We start from the raw sequence: 24,730 nt of genomic DNA, 5'->3' as shown, positions 1-24,730 counted from the left end.
TTATGCAAGAAATATGCTAGTATAAATTACAATAATAAAATAAATAACTAAATAGACAATGGTTTCCAGGTAGGTCTACCAGACTAAGCTGATATTTCTCAACAGCCACAGTATAATTAAGAGGTGTCCAGTCAGAAAATAAAACTTGAACGAAGAAAGAAAAGCACTAAACACAACATCACACCTGGCAATTTGCTAGTATTCTTACAACACCAGGAAGAAACTCATGTTTTCTTAATGCAGACTGCTGCTCGTGCATTTGATTTTTATTTCTAACATGAAACTCCCAAGATACGTCTATAGACTTCTAACAGCTGGACACCTACAGTGAGTGTTAGCAAATATTTCTGGGCATATTTTGACAGCTAACCATCTCTAAAGGAAAGAGCGGGATTATCATTAGCTCCATCCTTCTGTGCCAGAAAAATGTGAATCCTGCCATCCCCCATTTCCAAAATTCTGTGTGATTCATCATTCATGTGTAAAAGAACCTTGTGCTATGTTACTGCATCACTCATTCTAACCAGAGAATGCTCTTCTACACAATGATATTCAAGCTCAAAAACAATGTAAACAGAACTAGAACTCCACTCAGACTGACTCTTTCAGCTTTCACTTTCATGGCTCAACATCTAGCTAGATATTTAAAGGAAGTTTATATGAAAGCCAAGTTAAAGGAAACCTGAGATCGCAGGATAAAAAGATTTTATACTCACCCAGGCTTTCTCCAGCCCCATGAGTAGGGGTGCGTCCCTCGCCGTTAACCTGGATGCCTTCTGGTAATCCTGTTTAGTCGCGCCAGTTGGCATTTCTAAGCATACGTGGAGCCCTCCCTCCACTGATACCTAACCCTAAGACCCCACTGGTGGTGCCCAGCACACACACACCTGACACAAGAGAACCGAACACAAAAGTTCCCTCCACATCAGAAAAGAAACACAGGCTTTAAAAATAAAAAAAGAACTAAAGAATTTTCTGCATTTCTCCTCTCAATGTATGATGTGGCACAGACACTTAAACAAACGCAGAAAACTTATATCGCGCTTTTCTCCTGGCGGACTCAAAGCGCCAGAGCTGCAGCCACTAGGACGCGCTCTATAGGCAGTAGCAGTGTTAGGGAGACTTGCCAAAGGTCTCCTACTGAATAGGTGCTGGCAAAGCCGAGATTCGAACCCTGGTCTCCTGTGTCAGAGGCAGAGCCCTTAACCATTACTCCATTCAGCCACTGCTACGATGTGGCACAGACACTTCACAAATAAAACTTAAATGGTTATTTTTTATTTTCAGTTTATAACATCTAGTAAAAAAAAATAGCAAAACAGACTTCGGTGTTTAAATACCTAAGATAGGTGTTCTCAAAGGCAAGTGGGGTAATATCGCATTACAAAAGTAGGTTGAATAAAAAGGGCCACTAACAGACAGTGTTATATTTTTTTTCCTTAAGCAGAATATGTTTGCAATAACAAACATTTTAATTACTATGCAGGTCGCTAAGCAACTGCCTTAGGGACAGTTAAATCATTAGCAACAAAATAAAAGGAACAATGAAGCTGCTTGCTTGTACTCTTTCATTCAGAGCTGCACGTTTCTCATATGCAGGGTGAAATATACTTTATACTGCTGACCTTACAGACTGTGGATCTTTCCAAGAACTCAGATGACTGCTTCATTAATTCATTATATAAATTAGTATTTGAAGATATAATACTAGACACTTGAAGATGCCTGTGTGCAGATCAAACAAAGATTAATTTATTAATATTTAAGGAAAAACAATTATATATACATACATACATACACACAAGTAGTATTCCCTTCTCCATAGAAATAGATGCCTTGCTCTGCTACCACAAGTGGCATCGGTACAGCGTTTGGTGCTGCAACTACTGCCCAATGGCTCGGGTCCAGATCCCTTTGGGCAGCAACCATTGTGCATGTATACACGCCTGAAATCTAATGGGCATTCATTGGTGCGCAATTTTCTCCAGGTACATTTTACCCACTCTTAGATAGGAAATAGACTAACCTACCGATTATTGTAAACTAGGCTTTTAATGCATTATATTCAGTCATTAGATAAAGAGATTCATGGTGATTTTTTCTAAAATGCATTTTCCCCGATTAAGGCACTAATATTTTTATGGCTTAAAACAATGATACCTATTCTGTCCAAAGATAGAAGACTGTACAATTCCATGGAAATATAGGGCCTGTGAACCATAATAAAAATAGGCAGCAAGCCCAAATTCCCAACCTGAATACAAAAAAGTTGAAATTTATCAGATTTAAACAAAAAATATGTTTTTCTTACAATCTGAAAGACATTTTGCAAAGGACGGTGATACAATGGAGTTTTGTGGTGTTAAAGTAGAAATGTGTAGCAATTTATGTGTAACTGTTGCAAGAACACAGCATTTCTTGGTTACCAAACTTTTTTGGGTGAAGGCACCCTTGATGGCTTTGAAATTTTTTCAAGGCACCCCTCGGCAAAAACAACTACAAAAATGTCGTTATGACCCTTAGCAGGCGACGACTCACTCCAAATAGCTAGTGATGCTTATTAGGCACTGCGATTCCTCTTATGTTCAACTTCAACCATGGTTGCAGGGACTAAAGGTTAACTAGCAGGTAATTCAGCCACATTGTATATCAATGTGCAGTTGCATTACCTGATGGTATTGCATAAATGATGGGGGTGCATGCCGAGGCACCCCTGAAAGGTGCCTGAGGCGCACCAGGGTGCCGCGGGCACCCAGTTTGAGAACCCCTGGAATATGGAGAGGAGATCAGTAGCACACAAACGTACATGTCCCTTACATCCTTACTACAGCTTTCATTAGGCTAAGGCCTCGTTCACATTACACGCTTTGCCGTCCGTATTTCAGCAACGCGCGCGGGAGGCAGAAACGCACGACATCAGAAGTGCATAGACTGCACTGTCTGATGTTCACACTGCATGCGTTGTGGACCAATGAGGTCCGCGAACGCATGCTGTACGCATTTTTTGTCCAAATGCATAGCTGTCTCATTCACTACAGTGAATGGGAATCAGCCACGCAACACATGCAATGGCAGATGGCGTGCGTTCGTACGCGTTGCGGTTCCGATCGCATGGCCATCTGCGTTGGTAATGTGACTGGGGCCTAAATGCCACTTGGCTGACTCGTAGTTCTGCTTTCTAAACTCCGCTTTTTTATTTAATGGGTAGGTAGGGGGCTCAAGCACCAACATATACTGTGCAGGAGCTCTGGGTTGCCACCCAAGCTACTATTTTTGGAACAATATGAACACATTTAACCGGAAAAAAGTTTTTTTTTTTTTTACTATGCTTTCTGCCAAAAATGTTTTTAAGTAAGAAAAAGACAGGATAACATCTGAGTTGCTAATTCGTTTTTATGCCCATTTCTTGCTTAAACTGGGATAAACGAGACAGATTAAGTCTTCTTCTTCCTACAAATAAGTGATTAGAACCTGCTTAGGTCTGACAGTTCACTGAAATGACAGGCAGTGGTGACACTACAAAATGCTGTGAATACTCCCTGTGCACTATAATGACATCACAAGAAAAAGGTATGGATATTATGGAAAATACATTTTAAAAAAACAGTCCGTAATAAACTTTGGCAAGTATGTGTTACTTGCAAAAGTCAAATTTTTGCAACACACATTTACTTCAAATCATTAACAAACAAGAATTCTCCATCAATATCTCAAAACATTAGGCAACACGGTAAGAAAAATATTGAAAGGAGTCATTTCTGACCAACAGCTATTTTTTTAGCAGATCGCTGTCAGAAAATCTCAGGTAGCCATAATAACAAATTTAGGCTTACATAGCCAAAGATTGAAACACATATGTTAGCAAAAGCATGTTAGTATTAATCCAGCAAAAGGACATCTCCCAAAAGTGCTGTTATTTATTATATTTTCTTTAACCAGTAAAGGAGATAATTTCCCGCTAATTCTCAGTAGGCCAAGGAGTTTAAAATAACCACAATTATATGGACACCTGAGCAAAGCCAGATAGCAAAGCAAACAATTATTGTTTTACTGAGGAACAAACATTGTCCTGTTGTGAAACAGATGTTGAGGATACATTTAAAGAGACACATTTGACAATTTAAATTGTGTAGCGCTTGTTAAATTGCTTTGTTCTGAGCACCTCGGAGCTTGCAAATTGAGGTTTCTGAAAGCGCGTAATTACAAGATAGTAAAAATGAAACAAACATTTCCTTCAATTCAATTTTTATACATTTGAAGATGACAAAGTAATGCACACCTGCTACCTCAGTCACTCTGCTTTTCACCTGACTTAACAACATACTGTATCCTTGCAGCACTGAGGGCAAGAAGATGGCCTACTGAGATGGCTTTTCTAAGCAGCTGCGCTAGATGCCGGCAGCAGCAGAAAGCGATAAAAAAAAAAAATCATCAAGGCAGACACCTGTGACCTGCTAACACAATCTACCACATTCCCCCACCAGATGAAAATCATGGCTATTCCCAGTTATGCAGCTGCTAAGCAGAAGGAAGACAAGACACACCTGAACACAAGTATTTATAACTACTTGTAACTGTCGGGCATAAAATCAATATTTTCTTCTGGTAAACAAGTAATAAGGATGCTAATCAGGCAATCCAAAAGTTAAAATCACTATTACTTTTCTTGTTAAATTATCATCATCCAGTTTACATGACTCTTATTTGGTACACAGAAAATTTGGTACACAAAAGAGAAGTTGCAGGGCATGCTGGGTTGTCTTTTTCCCTACTTCCCCTCAGACTTAACTATTGCAGCTTGATTGACTGAAGCCACTTTCCCTCCTGCTTTCCCCTCCCACATCTCTGTTCCTCTCTGATTGGCCAAAATTTCTCAGGCTGAAACAATGCACTTTCTATAGTGAAGGGCGGGCAAATCAGGCAGAGGAGACTAATGGCGGATATTACATCACGACTGGCTTCAAAATAGCCACAGTAAATATGTGAACTGTCTAGAATAGGATTCTCTACTTTTCCTTTATAAAATTCACAGGAATCATAAAGTGGACAGTGCAATACATATGTTATTTAAGTAGAGCAAGTATTTATCTACTTATATATTTGTTTTTTTCTCTGAGATAGTATGGCTGACAGCTCCTCTTTAAAAAAAATATATATAGGGATTCATGATTTAATATAATTGCCACATGACTGATATAACAAATGTAGTTCTAGTGTAAAACTGACATCAAAATAAAATTACTCTTAAAGAGAAACTCCAACCACTTTATTCCAATCAGTAGCTGATACCCCCTTTTACATGAGAAATCTATTGCTTTTCACAAACAGACCATCAGGGGGTGCTGTATGACTGATATTGTGGTGAAACCCCTCCCACAAGAAGCTCTGAGGACCGAGGTACTGTTGGCAGTTTCCTGTCTGTGAACTTTGTTACATTGTGGGAAATATCTGTTTACAGCTGTCTCCAACTGCCAAAACAGCTAGCAGCAGCTACATAACCTGCCCACAGTCACCATGTAATAAATGTCAGAATGTAAATCGGGGAGAGGAAAGATTTTACAATGAGCAAACACTGACTAAATCATTTATACATAATTATTGTAAAAATGAAGCACTTTTTTTATTTCATTATTTTCACTGGAGTTCCTCTTTAACCCTTCTTACATAGAGCAGAAGGATGCAGAGGCCTGAAGATGGCAGGGCTCACACTTCCATATGTAATATTGCCATGCGCTATGTGTGAACTGCAGTATTACCAGCGTTTGATGCATCAACCCCAATAGATGAGAAACAATGCATCAAAATACATTGCAGCTTTTCTTTTAAAAAGATAATGCATTTATTTAAATAAAGATGATCTGCAATATACAAAGTGAATATGCTTAATGGTTTCATATTCAAAAATAGAGAAGTGAAAATAACAAAACTGCTCAATGCATACCAACTTCCTTTAGAATTCAGGGCTCGTTCCCACTGTTGCGACGCGATTTCGGCCGCATTCCGACGCTTGTAAAAACGCATGCGGATGAGTTTCCGCATGCGTTTTTACCCGCGATTTCGCATGCGATTTCGCATGGCAGGGTGCCATGCGAAATTAACCATGACACTGCCAGGGCTAAATAAAATTGAAAAAGGTGCGAAATCGCACGCGAAATCGCGGGTAAATACGCATGTAACAAACGCATGCGTTTTTACTATTAAATACATTAGCGGCGATTCGCACGGATTCCCGACGCAGGCGAAATCGTTGGCTCTTTTGTGCGTTTTTTTCACGCTGAAAAAAACGCACCTCAACAACGCTACAGTGGAAACAGGCCCATCCACTTGCATTACATGTGCGGATCTGCATGCGTTGGACGCATGCAGATTCGCGATAGTGGGAACGAGCCCTAAGAGGTCTGGCAGCTCTACAGATTTGTTAAGTTTTGCAGAGAGGTCTGGTGTGTGCTACATAGCAAATAGCAGTGGGTCAATGGGATACAAATAGTTTCAAGTGGATGCAGGACCATGCAAATTGTGTAATTTGTTTAATGACATTAAAAATAACCATCATGCCTTTTTTAACCTGAATGCCTAAACAGAGCTAAAAGAAAACACAACTTATGAATGCTGAGTCTGGATTATGGCAATCAGAGTAAAACGATATACACTTAGCATTGCCACAAAATAAAGGAATACATTTATTGAAAATGCATTAGCTGATATGAATGTAAACTAAAAGACTGAATTGTACTGTATTGTGGAATGGGCAGAATTCAACTTTCAAGTGGAAGAACAGAAAAAAAATAAAATACATTAAAAAAACATAGCTTCTGGATAGAACCCTAAGCCAGTAAAAGATTTGCACATAAAAGTACAGTTTATACAAATCCCGAAAGACAAATTCTAGATAACAATTACAAATAAAGAAAAAGAACTGCTAATTAAAACATTACACATCTGTCTGCGCAGTAAAATTAAAATGCTGAATATAAACAGTATGAAAAATAATGGAATCTATACTGCGACAAGAGGAAATATTTATCCATGTAGGTTAATAAGCATGGCATACAAACTACCCGAGTCAACTATAAAAACAGAAAAATCATGCAGTATGTATACTGCACAGAAGATATTTTTGCCACAAAATTTGTAGCATTGTAGAGGAATGGCAAATGACTGAACACTCCCTACTAGGACCAGAGCCCACTAACCTGTTTTTATCCATGCGTGCTTTTCTTAAAGAGGAGCTGTTAGGTATAGGGTCTCAGAGAAAATAAACACATATATCAGTAGCTAAAGATTGGCTGTACTTACATTACATATGCATTTCACTGTCCACGTTTGGATTTCACAGAATTTGTATATAGTATATGCAGAGAATGATGCTCCTGACAGCTGATGGCAGGTTCCATGTTTGTGAAGCCAAATGTGTCGTCATGTCCTGCCTGCTTCTGATCACAGAACAGCTCATACTGAATAACACTAGTTTGCAGTGAATATTAATGAGCCATGTGGCTAGGAACAATAGCGGACTCCTGCAGTGTACGCTGCCCCGAGATTTATCTGTGCTGTGGCTGGACTGAGTTTTAGAAGCTGCTGAAACTTGATCCCGTCTTCTCCTTAGCAGCTGAGGGGAGGGCCCCAGAATGCTTTGCAGTATGTTATGCGGCTTGCGTCCTGCTTAGCTCTAAGCTTTGCTGATAAGCATACATCAAAGGTAAGAGAGATCTTTATCTTCAGTAATGTCTTTTTGGCTTCCTTCTAAACTGTTTAACACAGGAGACTAGAGGTTTAAATTAGCTTCTGCAGCCTGACAGTTACTCTTTAAAGTGGACCCAAATTAAAAATACAAAATTTCAGAAATAAAATCTATTTTCTAAATTATAATAATAAATAACAGCTTTTTTTCAGCTGCATGACTGCTCATCAAACAAGGAACGCTCCCCCGTAGCGCGCTCGCAGCAGGGAGCATTGTGCGCTAGTGCAGTACTACTACGCAGGCACAGAACACTCCCAGGGATGGGAGTGCGATGGTGGAGCGAGCCTGGTCGGGCCACACATGCGTGATGAAGTGTCACTCAGCCAGGCTTTCGGGCACTATTGCAGATGACAGGAGCCACCCGAAAAGATGGCGAGGGACAAGCGGCCTCAAAGGGGCTTAGGGAAGCCCTAAGTGAGTATGGAACCTGAGGCACTTCTCATCTCAGGTTCTCTTTAAATTAAACCGTGATGATTTATAAAAAAAAAGTAAAAAAAAAAAAAAAAAAGATTTAGCATCAACAGTTTTACATTTTAATTTTATTTATTGGAGGAACCCCTCCCTTCCTTTCATATTGCCGGGACAGAATCCGGCAGACTGGTGGAGGAGATAAAAAACAAAAACAAAACACAGGCTGCTACTGATGATGTCACAGGGGAGGTGATCTCAGCTTGTGTGAGATTTCACATAGACGACACCCCTGTGAGGGAGGGTAGCTGAGGACAAACACACCCATGATCTAAAACCTCCTACTAAGCTCAGAAGTAATGGCTGCCACCTGTATAACCCTAGCTATGAAAAGAGAAGGGTGAAAAGCATGCACTGAAATGCTCAGTCTTGAAGGAGTGTTTATTTATATTTGTATGTGTCAGAGTGGTGCAACTAAATATTTTGAATTAAAAAAATGTTTGGTTTGGGTCCGCTTTAATCTGTAAAAGTTGTGTGTTGCTGAGAAGCGGATAGAAGTGTGCTGGTGTGTGCAGGTCCTTACTGTTGGAGTGCAACTGTGGCTGTATGCAGTTCCGTATATTCAGCAAATCCAATCTCTTCAATCAAAACTCTGCTGGTGATCTTTTGACCATTACATATGGTCATATGGGATAGATACAATTCCAGTTGATTTTAAACACGTATTGAGTCATTTCTGTCAAATGGGCAGCGAGAAGTGGTAGGCATTCAATGGCCTCATGGTCTTGTAAAGCATTGGACAGCAAAGAATAACCTAGCGGTTCTAACACTTCTGGATCCGATTTCTGTTGAAATCTAAGAGTTGGAGTGGGACAAAACAAAACATCACTACTACTAAATCGATCTCCAATTCAGGCCATCCCATGCTGAATCAAGCAGTTATTGCTGCATTGAGTCTTAAAGGACAACTGAAGTGAGAAGAATACGGAGGCTGATATATTTATTTCCTTTTAAAGAATCCTAGTCGCCTGGCTGGCCTATTTGACTTCAGTAATGTCGGAGACCAGAAACATGCATGCAGTTAATCTGGTCAGATCTGACAATGTCAGAAACATCTGATCTGCTGCATGCTTGTTCAGGGTCTATGGCAAAACATATTAAAGGCAGATGATTAGCAGTACAGCCAGGCAACTGGTATTGCTTAAAAGGAAATAAATATTTCAGCCATCATATCCCTCTTGCTTCAGTTGTCCTTTAAAGGACACCTGAAGTGAGAGGGCTATGGAGTCTTGTTGAGCCTCTACCTCTCTGCTTTTAAGCCATAGACCCTGAACAAGCATGCAGATCATAGGTTTTTGACTGAAGTCAGACTGGATAAACTGCATGCTTGTTTCAGTTGGGTGATTCAGACATGTCTGAAATCAGAAATATCAACAGGATGCCAGGCAACTAGTATTGTTTAAAAGGAAACAAAAAGGCAGCCTCCATGCCCCTTCTTAGTTCAGGCGTCTTTTAAGGGTTTAATACTAAAGTTTGACGTTCAATGTATATTACCTTTCAACTGGCTCGCTTCCAACCTTCTAATTTAGCAGGTAATCCTCCCACTGAATTATATGTAGAAAACAGAGCATATCAGAAGAGACACTGTGTACAAATGCTTTATCTAATGTTTCACCTAATGATCCAATACAGCGATTCTTCCTGGCAGGTTCAAGATGCCATAAATCACTTGGTGTTGTATTCTGCCAAGCTGAACTTTTCTTTGCAACTTGCTATAAATAGGTAACACCATTTAATTGTAAAAACAAACTGATTTTTTTTTTTTTTTACCAAAGATATTACTGTGCTCCATAGAAATGTCAGATGATATGAGAATATTTTAATATATACTGTATTTAAACAACGCCAATTTTGATGGTTTTGTTCTACCTGCATTGTGATACAGACCGGATGCATTAACTGTAAACATTTGGCTCTGTATATCTATACCACCAGAAGAAAGCCAATACTACATTTTTTTACAGTAAAAAATTACTGACAATGGCAAAAGTGTTCCTGCAGATTTACAGCGCGTATTACTTGTACATAATGTTATCAAAGAAGAGGCTTTGTTGATAACTAGTGTTACTGCTATTCATTCTGTCAGCCTGGCTCGGAATAAAATAATTTTCCAACTCTAGTCATAAAAAGCTTTATCTAAATTGTGCAGGCCTATAAAAACATTAGTGACAGAACAACGTGCTCCTTCTTGAAACATGCTAGGATGTCACTACAATGTAGAAGCGAATTGCTTTCACTGCCTTGTGTGAGCTGTAATCAAAGGGGCAGGTATAGAAAAACAAAACAAGAAAAACCAAACAGAGCATTGTATTTTAAAATGTATCCGTGACCTAAAGCTTAACTTTGTTACCAATATCCTGAAAGCAAAACACACATACATACATTCTGGCACCTCATACTTACAACCAATATTTCCTCCAATTAAGCGGCACCAAGAATGGCACGTCTATTTATGCACTAGACAACAAATACACATCCTGGCATTCTCAGATAACTTCATGATGCATTTGTTCGCACTAAACATGTCTGAACAGCAGAACAACTAACCTGTGGCAAACCTGTAAATAGAGAACCATGCAAGGAATGAAAAAATGCATAACCAGGTAAGAGTAGACTGCTCATCAAACAAGGAACGCTCCCCCGTAGCGCGCTCGCAGCAGGGAGCATTGTGCGCTAGTGCAGTACTACTACGCAGGCACAGAACACTCCCAGGGATGGGAGTGCGATGGTGGAGCGAGCCTGGTCGGGCCACACATGCGTGATGAAGTGTCACTCAGCCAGGCTTTCGGGCACTATTGCAGATGACAGGAGCCACCCGAAAAGATGGCGAGGGACAAGCGGCCTCAAAGGGGCTTAGGGAAGCCCTGAGTATGGAACCTGAGGCACTTCTCGTCTCAGGTTCTCTTTAAATTAAACCGTGACGATTTATAAAAAAAAGTAAAAAAAAAAAAAAAAAAAGATTTAGCATCAACAGTTTTACATTTTAATCCTGAAGGAAGCCTGAGCAGGTACTGCAATGTTGTTGGCTGCACAGGTCCTGTAGGCAATGTCAGGATGCAGTCAGCACCTTGGTGTACAGGTAACAGAGCGAGGGAAGAGTATACAGCTGTGAGGGGCTCCACTGCAGAGGTACAGAGACTCTAAAATGTACACCCCAACAACTGAATTTACTTTTACCTTAAACAGAACTGCAGGCAACATTTCAGATCTAAAAAAAACCTAGTACATGTAAGAATTTTCCTACAGTTATCTAGTAATAACTAATTGAACCTAGCATGATGATTGCAGCTAGCAGGATCATAGAAGCTGACAGAGATGAAATCAACTTGTGCTGTATGTGAATATAAGTTTAAAACGGCCACAATTAATCTACAAAAGATGAGTGAAAAGAATGTGAACTCTAAATAGCGCCACTTAAAGAGAATCTGTATTGTTAAAATCACACAAAAGTAAACATACCAGTGCGTTAGGGGACATCTCCTATTACCATCTGTCACAATTTCTCCGCTCCCCGCCGCATGAAAAGTGGTTAAAACAGTTTTTAAAAGTTTGTTTATAAACAAACAAAATGGCCACCAAAACAGGAAGTAGGTTGATGTACAGTATGTCCACACATAGAAAATACATCCATTCACAAGCAGGCTGTATACAGCCTTCCTTTTGAATCTCAAGAGATCATTTGCGTGTTTCTTTCCCCCTGCATCTCTCATGCACTGAAGTTTCAGGCTGCTCTTTTCTTCCTGCAAACAGCTTTGCCCTTGTCTGTAATTCCTCACTATGTGAAAGCCCAGCCAGCTCAGAGGACGATTTATACAGCTTGTAAAAGATAAGAGATAAGAGAGAAGCTGCTCTAATCTAAATAACACACAGGCAGTGTGCATAGAGGGGCCTAGAAGGGGGAGTTCATAGCAGAACCACAACACTGAAGAACTTGGCAGCCTTCCAGACACAGGCTGACAAGTCTGACAAGAGAGAGATAAGTTGATTTATTACAGAGACTGTGATAGCAGAAAGTGCTGCAGTAAGCCAGAACACATTAGAATAGCTTTTGGAACTTGTAGGATGATAAAAAACAGGATGCAATTTTTGTTACGGAGTCTCTTTAAAGAAAATCACAGCTATGGTCAAAACTCAAAAAGACTTTTATAGTTGGATGTCCTTATAATAATCTGTTTGATGCTAATTGCTTACCCGTGTGCCAAAGGATTGCACGTTTTTCATCTAGGCTAAAAGCAAAGTCTATCTCTTTGCCTCTGAATCAACAGGATCATTCTGGAATTCATTAGTTGGAAACACGAGAGACAAGCTACATAATAGCTTTGCAGCATGCACAGCACACTTCAAAAATAACTAAATGAATATGGAAATGCATCTTTCTGTGGCAAATTGTTCATTATTGAATCATTATCAACCCTTGTTAGAATTTTTGCTCTCTTCTGGTATGTACAAGATCATTAAAGTGTTTAAGAGCTCCATCATGAAAGACAGTGTCACTTTATAATCCACTATCTCTTCAGGCAAATACGCTTATGGCTGAGCATAATACTCAAAATAACAACATCCTCTTGACGTATAATTCCTCCTGTTTTAGTAATGATTCTTTCAAGTGCTAACAGCAGCAGTGAAATATGAAGGCGAAGTCTATACTTGTTAACACATTCAAGACCTGCAAATAGTTACGTGAATTTACCAATACAGACAAATGCAATGTTAATGCTGCACAGTTCATGAAGGTCATTCAGTCATATGGTAAGTGGCAAATAACCAAAATGTTCTTAAAGACACTATATTGAACTAGTTGTCAAGCCCATTACATTAAAGGGCCCAAGTATGCTGTTGTATTGTGCAGGGCCTCATCAACTGCGCGCACTCCCAAAGCCTTTACTCGCCAGTGGCCATGGCCTTGCGCTTGTGCAGTATGGCTGGCAGCACACATGGACCCAGATGGACACAGACACCTGGCATCTTATTAGTTAGGATAATATACATACATATTTTTCTTATTTGCCATTTGACTGAATGCCAATCATTAATAGAGCATTTTACACTTTTCTTAACAGTGCTCTTGTAAACCTAGATCATAGACTACTTTCTGCTGCTGTTGCATTAACACCACCTACAGCGAGTTTGACTGTGACAACAACAACAACAAAAAGTTTATTTTCCATAGTACATTTCCAAAAAGGAAAAAACAACATGATGCACACACCAGATGCAACACAGATAACCATAAAAACAACGAAAAAAAACAAAAAAAAAAACAACTACGTTTTCCTGTCAATGGTATAATGGGTAAATGCCAGCATTTGTCACTATTGTGAACACAGCATTAGAACTTCTTACAGTGGACCGGTGCAGTTCCTCAAAGGCGAGATTTAAGACTAAACCACATTGTGAGCACTTCTCGATCTGTCCGTGCAGCATCTGCATTTTAAAAAACACGTTTTTATTGACTTGCATTACAACTGCAGGAAAATTGCTGCAATCACAATTTTTCAAAAAAAAAAAAAAAAACAACAATTACAGCAATACTACCACAATTTTAATGCTAGTCAACAGGAGTGTGTTTTTAAAAAACGCACACTGCAGCGCTGACAAATCGAAAAGCGATCTGCAGTGTGGGTCAGCCATTAGGCCCCATTCACACTGGGGATCGCAAACAGCTTGCAAAATTGCAAGCGTTTTCTAGAGTGATTTTTTTTTACCCCCAATATTTAGCTGAAAAGGAACACAATTTTTGAGTGCTAGCGATCGGCAGCGATTCAAAGTGCTGCAGAAAATGTACGGAAAGCTTCCCAGTGTGAATGGACCCTTAGGCCTGGAACCCACTAGCAGCGCTTTTGTAAGTGTTTGAGATTTGATAAGCTTATGCTAATGTAGTGCTATAGATTATTTTTAGAAAATCACATCCCTCAACACGTAACACATAGCATTACATAAGCAAGAGCTTAGAAAAGTGCTGCTAGTGGGTCCCAGGCCCTAGAGCTAAAGTAAAATATTTATTAGAATGCTCTACAGGCATGACATTGAGAAATTATAAAGAAAGAGCACAAACACATATGGTTGCTTTGAAAAGATGGAGATCTTGCCCTTGCAGATACCCATGTAAACATTGGTGACAGCCAAACCTGGGGTATGAAAAATCACACTGACCATGAGAATATTCTGTTTATGGGTACCTTCACACAGATACGATGCAGTGCAATGTAATGGACATTATTTTGCGTACTGCAACGTGGTGCTGTGAATGTTTCATCAGTTGCATTGTTTCATTTGTTCAACACAAAACTTGCACACACGTGGATGTTTGATTGTGGTTGGGTTATGTGCATGTTATAACGAAATGCAACACCCCAGTGTGCAACTAGCCTAAAATTGGCTAGAAATAACCTAAACCATGCAATCCAATTTAGTATTACAAGATCTTTTTGTTCATGCTGTAATTAGAACTAATAATATATGTAATATTGGCACAGTGTGTTACAAAGGAAAAAACATTGAGTATTTTTATTTTGTATTTCTTAGCCATGAAAAAATAACTACCTCTTCAGTGTTCACTGCTGCACAATATGGAATATAAATACAAATATGGGCTACTCTAAGGTTTGCTGTGTATTTGTGATGGCAAGGTCAGCCATTTCTGTGATGTTACCTTTGTAGGCATCAATGCCTTAAAGAAGGGAAGAAAAAAAAAAAAAAGATTAAGAAAACATAGACAATGCAGGAAGATTTCCAAAAGAAATTGCAGACCACCAGGATTTAGATTTAGCTAATCCACTTAGATTACCATGACTGCATCTTAAAGGGACAATGCAGAGACAGCAAAATAGGTCACACAGAAAAACAATATGATAGCTAGCAATATGAATAAACACCAACAGAATTTTTCCCATTTTTAGAGTTAAAGAGATACAAGTAACAGTCGCTTTGCAATCTGTATCATGCACATGCACAAAAACTAAACTGATTCATGAATAGGGTGGCTATGCCACTGAGAAAAATATGCACTGAAAGGCAGCTGCAAAAAATAAAGCCAATGAGATGTTAAGAATTATGAATTGATGCAGATTTTATGCAGTGTAGAAATGGACAAATCATAAACAGCAACCGTTCATTTGATTGGTCTATTTGTACTCTGTATAAAAGCTGCCCTGACTTGTAATTATTTGGATCTCACTGACCATCACTACACAGTGTATGTCAAACAGATGGTCAATAAGAGGAATCAGGTAAAATAGGCACAAGGTGCACCTGGTACTCTGGCGCCGCTTCAGGCTGCTACGTAATTAGTGGCTACAACGGTGCATGGTAAATAGTTTGGGCACCGGAGTTAGTTTATAGTGTAGGCAAAGTTTGGATATTGGCAGAGCGGCATCAGAGGGAAAATAGACACTCGGCTATAACATAATGAAAGCACCAGGGGACACAGAGCTACTTAAAGCAGAGATTCAGTGAAACTTAAATTAGTGGCAGGGACATTATATATACTGTACTATATTTGGGCAGCAGCAAGCCTATTTACTCACCTGCTCACCCACTATATGTCATCTAGACTGTAAGCTCGCAAGGGCAGGGACCACCTTCTATTGCTTCCCATTTTGCAGTAATTTATTATATGAACACGTACCAATTTTAGTGATATCTCACAGGGCTGTGGAGTCCAAGTCAGAGTCGAGGAGTCGGAGCAATTTTGGGTACCTGGAGTCTGAGTTGGTGGTTTCAATAAAGTGAGGAGTCGGATGATTTTTTTAACCAAAATCGAAAGCTTTTGTAAAAATAAGGCTAAGGATTCGGAGTCGAGGAGTCGGAGGTTTCATAAACTTTCATACTCTAGTACCAGCATGCTCAAATTACTCAGAGGTCTGCATCTCAAAATGTTTGCTGCATTGTATTTTGGAATGAAATGGGGTTCAACGTTAAGGATTATTATTGTACTAAAGCTATATTTAAAAGCTTTCCGACCATTTCTATAATTCCATAAGTTTGTACCCACATCAGGTTTACTTTAACCCAATCTATACTGATATATTTATTTGTGCTTTCCCCAATTAACATATCTGAGCAACACTTCCTCAAAACTCAAACATTTTAGTCAACTGAACATCCAAATTTCCAGTGATGAAGTCATGCTGTACTGACTCCACAACCCTGATATGTTAACCCACACATTAAGTACGTATTTGTACTTGCATTGCTGGATGGCATGATTGTACATTATACATTGTCTTGAACTTCTCATGTATATATGTTCCCCAATACTTATTTTGTACTATGTACAGCGCTACTGAAAATGTTGGCGCTATACAGGGAGTGCAGAATTATTAGGCAAATGAGTATTTTGACCACATCATCCTCTTTATGCATGTTGTCTTACTTCAAGCTGTATAGGCTCGAAAGCCTGCTACCAATTAAGCATATTAGGTGATGTGCATCTCTGTAATGGGAAGGGGTGTGGTCTAATGACATCAACACCCTATATCAGGTGTGCATACTTATTAGACAACTTCCTTTCCTTTGGCAAAATGGGTCAAAAGAAGGACTTGACAGGCTCAGAAAAGTCAAAAATAGTGAGATATCTTGCAGAGGGATGCAGCACTCTTAAAATTGCTTCAAAGTTTCTGAAGCGTGATCATCGAACAATCAAGCGTTTCATTCAAAATAGTCAACAGGGTCGCAAGAAGCGTGTGGAAAAACCAAGGCGCAAAATAGCTGCCCATGAACTGAGAAAAGTCAAGCGTGCAGCTGCCAAGATGCCACTTGCCACCAGTTTGGCCATATTTCAGAGCTGCAACATCACTGGAGTGCCCAAAAGTACAAGGTGTGAAATACTCAGAGACATGGCCAAGGTAAGAAAGGCTGAAAGACGACCACCACTGAACAAGACACACAAGCTGAAACGTCAAGACTGGGCCAAGAAATATCTCAAGACTGATTTTTCTAAGGTTTTATGGACTGATGAAATGAGAGTGAGTATTGATGGGCCAGATGGATGGGCTTGTGGCTGGATTGGTAAAGGGCAGAGAGCTCCAGTCCGACTCAGACGCCAGCAAGGTGGAGGTGGAGTACTGGTTTGGGCTGGTATCATCAAAGAAGAGCTTGTGGGGCCTTTTCGGGTTGAGGATGGAGCCAAGCTCAACTCCCAGTCCTACTGCCAGTTTCTGGAAGACACCTTCTTCAAGCAGTGGTACAGGAAGAAGTCTGCATCCTTCAAGAAAAACATGATTTTCATGCAGGACAATGCTCCATCACACGCGTCCAAGTACTCCACAGCGTGGCTGGCAAGAAAGGGTATAAAAGAAGAAAAACTAATGACATGGCCTCCTTGTTCACCAGATCTGAACCCCATTGAGAACCTGTGGTCCATCATAAAATGTGAGATTTACAAGGAGGGAAAACAGTACACCTCTCTGAACAGTGTCTGGGAGGCTGTGGTTTCTGCTGCACGCAATGTTGATGGTGAACAGATCAAAACACTGACAGAATCCATGGGTGGCAGGCTTTTGAGTGTTCTTGCAAACAAAAGGTGGCTATATTGGTCACTGATTTGTTTTTGTTTTGTTTTTGAATGTCAGAAATGTAGATTTGTGAATGTTGAGATGTTATATTGGTTTCACTGGTAAAAAGAAATAATTGAAATGGGTATATATTTGTTTTTTGTTATGTTTCCTAATAATTATGCACAGTAATAGTCACTTGCACACACAGATATCCCCCTAAAATAGCTAAAACTAAAAACAAACTAAAAACTACTTTCAAAAATATTCAGCTTTGATATTAATTAGTTTTTTGGGTTCATTGAGAACATGGTGGTTGTTCAATAATAAAATTATTCCTCAAAAATACAACTTGCCTAATAATTCTGCACTCCCTGTATAAATAAAAAATAATCATAAAATAATGTTAGGAGCAGATGGGGAAGCAAAGTGTGAGAAAAGTATTACAGTGAATATCTGTATAATTAACGATATTCTAGTATCAGTGATCGGAAATAGTAGATTAACAGTAAAATTACCAATATTCTACTACAGGGATTTCGACGCACCCATGTTAATGGTCGCCCCTTTATAAAATGTGCACCAAAAAGATGCTAATAATTTTCAGTTGATGAAAATGGTAGGTTGATTTATGCAGCTTGGAAATAGACCAATTGGGTGGCCATGTACCAGTTCAGTTTTGGACTGTAAGCAACAGACAGCTCAAGGCCAAAAAGAAAAAGCTTTAAAGAGAAAACACGATTTTGTTTGTTAACATCTTCAATTTTTTGGAGCTTACAGGGTTTTAAATGAAAATTTCATTAGGGTTCCCAAGACATCAGACACACAAAACCACAGAGAGCAGAATTATACAGTGCCGCCCCACCCCCCCTCCCCCCATCTCAGAATTAATTAGCAGTTGCACTCCACATATCAGAATTAAAGTGTGTGCGCACGCGCGTGTGTGTGTGTGTGTGTGTGTGTGTGTAACCCCTCCATGGAGGTATGATTACGTCCAGATTTATTTTTTTTACAAAAGTGCAGCAATTTTTTCACACGCTTCTAGACCCTAGAAAAATCATACCGCTTGATAGATCTGTGGCAGCCCTGCACATTCCACACCTCCGATGGATCCAACTCGGGATTACTGCTCTAAGCTGTGGATTTCCGTCCCGAGCCCGACTCTGGGTCACCGCTAAAGAGGTTAAGCACAGACGCAAGGTCATGTTGGATCCGCATACATCTGTGCTTTGTCTGGGCCTTTCCTTGTTCTTCCAAGTCTATGTAATCAATCCTTGAAAAATTTGACTTTCAGTTAAAGTCAAAATTTCAGACAGGAAGAGGCAGGCTTGCCGGGATGTTCCCTCCTCTAAACCACCCCATTTACTCCTCTTAGGGGAGGGAAGCGGGGGAAAAAGTGTTTGCAAGAACCTGATGCAGCAACATTTAAATTAAAATCTCAAAAACAATAGTCTGAAAAATAGGATGCTTATTTATTGTGCAAATTTCAACTATTAAAGATTCCTATATCTATATATTGCTGAACATTGGTATGTAGCCCTGCTCTCCCAGTGATGCTTAGCCCAGGCTGTTTAGCTTTGTGGAATTCTCCTCCCAGGGCATTGAGAAACCAGGTCTATTTTTTAACTGGCTTTGGAACTCAGTAAATGAATATACCGCGGAGATCACCTGACAGGACTAAAGATGTCTCCACCTGTGATAGATATCAGAATGTAAATCAGGGGGAGAAAAAGGTGAAGAAAGATAGGCAAACGCTGACTAAATAAATTGTAAATGAATACTCTACAAAATAAGCAATTTAATTTATTATGTTATTTTCACTACAGTTCCTCTTTATTGTTCTGGTCAAATCTAACCTTGCCTTTTCTGTGCCTCTGTAGGGGTCTATAAAATGTGATGGATGATTTCATTAACCAAAAGAGGAACTAACGACTACAGCCTGCTATTATAAAATCCAAATACTGACAGTTTTCAACTGTGTTATGAAAATAAAATAAAAGTGTATTTTAATGGGATGATGATGATAATAATAACAACAAGCGATGGGTGATCAAATACATATTAACCACTTCCCTACTAAAGGATTTTTCACCTCATGTAGTAGAGCAATTTTCACCTGTCAGCCCTACTCCCATTCATTCCCCAAACACTTTATAGCTACTTACCACAGTTAAATGATCTATAGCTTTTTATTTTTTCCACCAATTAGGCTTTCTTTGGGTGGTACATTTTGCTAAGAATTATGTTATTCTAAATGCATTTTAATGGGAATAAGAAGAAAAAAAAATGGAAAATTCATTATTTCTCAATTTTGGCCATTATAGTTTAAAAATAAGACGCGAATACGGTGGATAAAACCCACACGATTTGCCGATTTGTGTATGTTTTCTGCTTGGTGTCCATCACTAATTACAAGCCCATAATTGCAAAAAAAAACAAAAAAAAAACAGTACTATACCTTCAGAACCTAACATCTAAAAAAAATTGGGCCCTAAATTAACTATGTATGTATTTTTTTTTTGTTTTTTATATATGCAAATGTTTTATTTTGGTAACTATGGAAGAGTGGGGGAGGAAGGGGGTTAATTTTAATGGTATATGTGTTATTTTTATTTAAAAAAAAAAAATGTATGTAGGTGTAATTTTACTATTTGGCCACAAGATGTCCCCTCATTGATGCTGGCGATCATTGACACAGGGACTTAGATCAATGAATGGGAAATGAGTTCACTAGTTTCCCCACTAACGGGCGGTAACGAGAACATGAGCGGGAGCAAGCGTCGGCCATTCACTTCAATAGATGAATATCTACAGCTATGTCCCTGGGCAGGAACTGAAGTCCCGCAGGACGTAGATATAATACCATAGAATAATAAAAATAAATAAAAAAAAAAAAGAAGTGGCTAAAGGAAAATGAAAGATTAATAAGGAGATTTGCCCCTGCCAACTTCCTTCTGATGATGCTATGCACCTATTCTGCTCCTCAGACATCAACACTGTGGGAGCAGATGTGGTGCTCTGACTCAAGTGTCTGCTTATGGAAGCCAAATGAATAGTAATCACTAGACAAGTCATGTTGCAACAGATTGTTAACTAGGCTTCAGTTTTAATCTGAAGCCTCTGTATCTCTCAAACATCGGTAAAAAAAAAAAATCTGCATAAACATTTTAGAAACCATGGCAACACAATACGGTTTGATGCACAAGACTCCCCAGAAATGTAATCTGTTAATGTCACTGCTGAGGTTCACTGCTTACTCCAAGGTATACACAAAATAAAATCCCATACATCTTCTGCAGTGCTGCAATCATCCATTCATTACACAGAACAGTAGAGTACACATCTATAGGGGTTCCCAGTTGTCACCTGGGCGCATCACTTCCACTGACAACTTCCTTCCAGGAAAACAAGGATGTTATTGTTGTGAAGCACATGAGCACCTTGTGTCATGGTAACTCAAGCCATTAAAATGATTTGGTACATTTCATATTAAAAAAAAAAAAAATTACAAAAACATATCTACTTTTATATCTGAAACCAGACAAATATGGAGATTTCTACTGCCACACAACCTTAAAGAGGAATATAAACCAGACCACAAAAAAATAAATGTAAAGCTGAAAATAAACATGCAGATTTTTACAATGAATATTTCAAGGGTTTTCTTTTTTTTCAAAACATTATAAACACCAGAAGAAAATGTCAAACCGCTTTTACTGTAATTTTAAGTTAAAGGGACCCAGAAGCCTGAAAGCAGATGAAAATACCCCATGTCCATATGCATGTTTGTCATGCGGAAACAAAAGGATCAAATTGTCTCCCAAGAAAAGAAGCTTTCAGGGGTTGCTCCAAAGCATTACCTACTTACCCATCAGATTTGAGTTCATGAAAGGTGTCGGGGACAATCCTTCATGGGGCCCTAATCGACTGTCATTCAAGTGCTCACTGTAATGAGGGCTGTCTGTAAAACCCTAGGGAAAAAGAGCAGAGCATTAAGAAGATTATGTGGCAGCCTTGCTAATTGAGTGTAATGACACTCCTAATTCATGTATAGACTTGTAATTGGCCACTGTCATGATAAAGTTAGCTTTAGCCTTGAATATGTTAAAGCCATCCAGATTATATATATTATAAGACGTTGGGCATAATACAAAATCCTCAACTCAGTCAATTAAGCTAAAACGTTATTTAATAAGGGAAAACAAATGTATTACTACAGAAAGCTCGAATATCTAGGGAAGAGGAACACCAAAACACCCAATTTTTCTCATTAGTTTTAACAGTAGTAACAAAAAAAAAAACATTTTAAAGACAAAACAAGCAAGCAACTTAAAAGATGTGTCACGTAAATATAACAACATCTATACAAAGACAATTGCAGGGCCTGATTTAATAGCAAGATTCCAAGTAGAAAACCATTTCAAAGGAATCCAGAGCTTCACTGCATATATTTGTACATGTGCACCTGACAGCACTTTGAGAAGGAGAAGTAGGCTTTAGTGATGTTTATGGACAAACAATATTTAGAAATCTGTCAGAGTAATGGAACTGAGGGAAATGTTATATTCATTACAATTCGTATCCAGCACACAGAAGCCATAAACTCAATCTTTGAACATTTATCACTTTTCAGCCCATAGGCAAAAATGCATGATAACATTGAAAGGGATATATCTGTTCTGGCTGTGAGGTCACTGCAAGCTACCACAGGGCATCGTATCCAGCGGCTGCATAAATAACCAACCACAACGCAACACAGCAGCTAAAACTGCTGCTGCTTCTCCTAGGTATTGTTATGGGTGGGTCACAGACTGATCTACAGGCCCTCTTGACAAGCTATAAAATAGTTGACAGATGAGTGATGGACATAAAAAACGAATCATGGTGACATTTGCAAGTTGATCGTGAATGCAAAGATCTCCTCTATATCTAATGTTATAGCCTTGTCTATCAAAAACGCAGCCTGAAGCAGCAGCTGCAAAAGAAACCAAGTGGTTCCCAATGAAGAGTAACAGAGTTTATAGAAACAGAAGAAAAAAAATGTATAAAATATAATTATCACTTTGAAAGTGTTAGATCTGTTAAATTCTAGAAAATCCAGATACCTGCTCTTAAAAGGACAGGTCAGAGGAACAAAAAAAACACACACCTGGGTCTACATAACCAGGGCTTCCTTCAGCCCCTGGCATCCGATCTGTCGCTCGCCGCAGCTCCGTTCAGCATCTTATGCGCCTGTGGTCGCACCACTCGCGCTCACATGGCCTGGAGCATTCTGCGCAGAACGCTTCTGGCCACTGGAGCGCAACCACGAGTGGCAACGGCGGGGTCCCCGGAAGCTGCGGCAAGGGACATAGCAGCTGCAAGGGGCTTGAGGAAGCCCCAGGTAAGTAGATTTTTTTTCTTGGATGTGTCCTTTAAAGTCCTAATATACAAATGAATGAGACATTCTGTGCATCTTGAAGTAGTATCAAGCTGTATCAATCGTTTACCTGGTAATCCAAGTCAGTGTATGGCTACCTAGAGTCTTATGGACCATACTCACGGGCTACAATTGTCGCCGCAACACACGGTGCGCGCGTGTTGCGGCGACAGGTCACCCGTGAGTATGAGGCGCAACACGGGCGCGCACCCAGAACCGTCGCTAGTTGCTGTTGTCGCCAGGCAATTGGCACGGTCAATCGCCTGGGGATGCCGCCGCAACTGTCGCTAGTCCGCGTGGGTATGCGGACTAGCGACAGCAACCAGCAGGGAATACCCTGAGCTTCCGGCGGGGGGGGGGGAGGAACATTAGCGACAGCTTCCTTCGCATCAGTTGCCAGGACCCTCCGCCGTGTGTATGCGGAGGGACCTGGCGACGAGCTGTCGCCAGCCTGTTGCGCACACGCTCCCGTGTGCTAGCGTCAGGCCACAAATGTAGCCCGTGAATATGGGCCATTAAGCACATACGGAGGGCTGTCACTAGCGAGGAATTACTAGAAACAAGTTGCCAATGGCCTAAATCAATTACATCAACAGCGTCACTAGCAATAAAGTGGATGGTTTCTGTCCCTAGTGACTATCAGCAGCTAAGTAACAAGGTACAGTTTTGCTGCTGAGGTCATTCACTTTCAATTGATTCAGGCTGTTGGTAACTTGTTGCCAGCAAATCCTCAATAATAACAGTCAACCATGTATCGTAGTGTAGTAAGAACGGACTGGGGGAAGAAAAAAAAAAAACACAATCACACAGAACAGCTCTGTGCTGTAGGTCAGTTTAGCAATGTAGTCTCTACTGTTTTCTCATATCTCCAACAACAGGAAAATTCATCAAGAACCTGATCTGCATTAATTTATGCAGTTTAAATAATGAACATTATTATTTAAAATTTATATAGCATTGACATAATCTGCAGTTTTGTACACAGTATATAGTCTTATTCCTCAGAGAAGTTTACAATCTAATCTCTACCATAGTCGTATGTCCATCATAGTCTAGGGAGAATTTTTTTTTTAGGGGTAAGCCTATTAACTTATCTGTATGTTTTTGGGATGTGGGAGGAAAGTGGAGTGCCTGGAGGGAACCTACACAGACATGGGAGGAACATACAAACTCTTAGCAGATAGTGCCCTGGCTGTTATTTAACCTAGCGCTGCAAGGCGACAAGGCTATCCACTACACCATTGTGCTGCCCATTTGGATTAAGTAGACTGGTTGAAAGCGAATGTACAGTATATAGTTATGTGTTAGTTAGTGGGGAGGCAATGATGGGCAGACAAATTTCAAGACAGGTTTGAAAATCTTGTTTTAAATGTGTTAAAAATAGGGGCTTGCCAATAAGTAGAGCAGAGGGAGTTACAAAGGGAGGCAACAGCCCTGGAGAGGTTGAGGAGCTGTGCATAATTAAGACTGGATTTGCAGAAAATAGCAAAAGTTCAGTATGGAAACTTGAACATAAAATTAAGGCAAAGATGTTAATGTATACTTAAAGGACACCCAAGGTGAAAATAAACTGATGAGATAAACAATTGTGTCTACCCTCCCTCTCCT

General features: G+C 39.7%; 1 protein-coding gene across 4 annotated transcripts in view; it reads right to left on the bottom strand.

The window, feature by feature from the left end:
• The window catches only part of TCF12 (transcription factor 12), a 291,989-nt gene that overhangs the window by 162,458 nt on the left and 104,801 nt on the right, over positions 1–24,730 (bottom strand). For all 4 annotated transcript variants that reach the window (XM_068275505.1, XM_068275506.1, XM_068275507.1 and 1 more), the window contains exon 5: positions 21,572–21,674. In XM_068275505.1, the coding sequence (XP_068131606.1) occupies positions 21,572–21,674 (103 nt within the window). The remainder of the gene's footprint in view (positions 1–21,571; positions 21,675–24,730) is intronic.

The sequence above is a fragment of the Hyperolius riggenbachi genome, chromosome 3, assembly GCF_040937935.1.
Source record: "Hyperolius riggenbachi isolate aHypRig1 chromosome 3, aHypRig1.pri, whole genome shotgun sequence".
Taxonomy (NCBI): Eukaryota; Metazoa; Chordata; class Amphibia; order Anura; family Hyperoliidae; genus Hyperolius; species Hyperolius riggenbachi.
The sequence above is the reverse complement of the archived record's forward strand: the minus strand, read 5'-3'. Positions and strand labels throughout refer to the sequence as shown.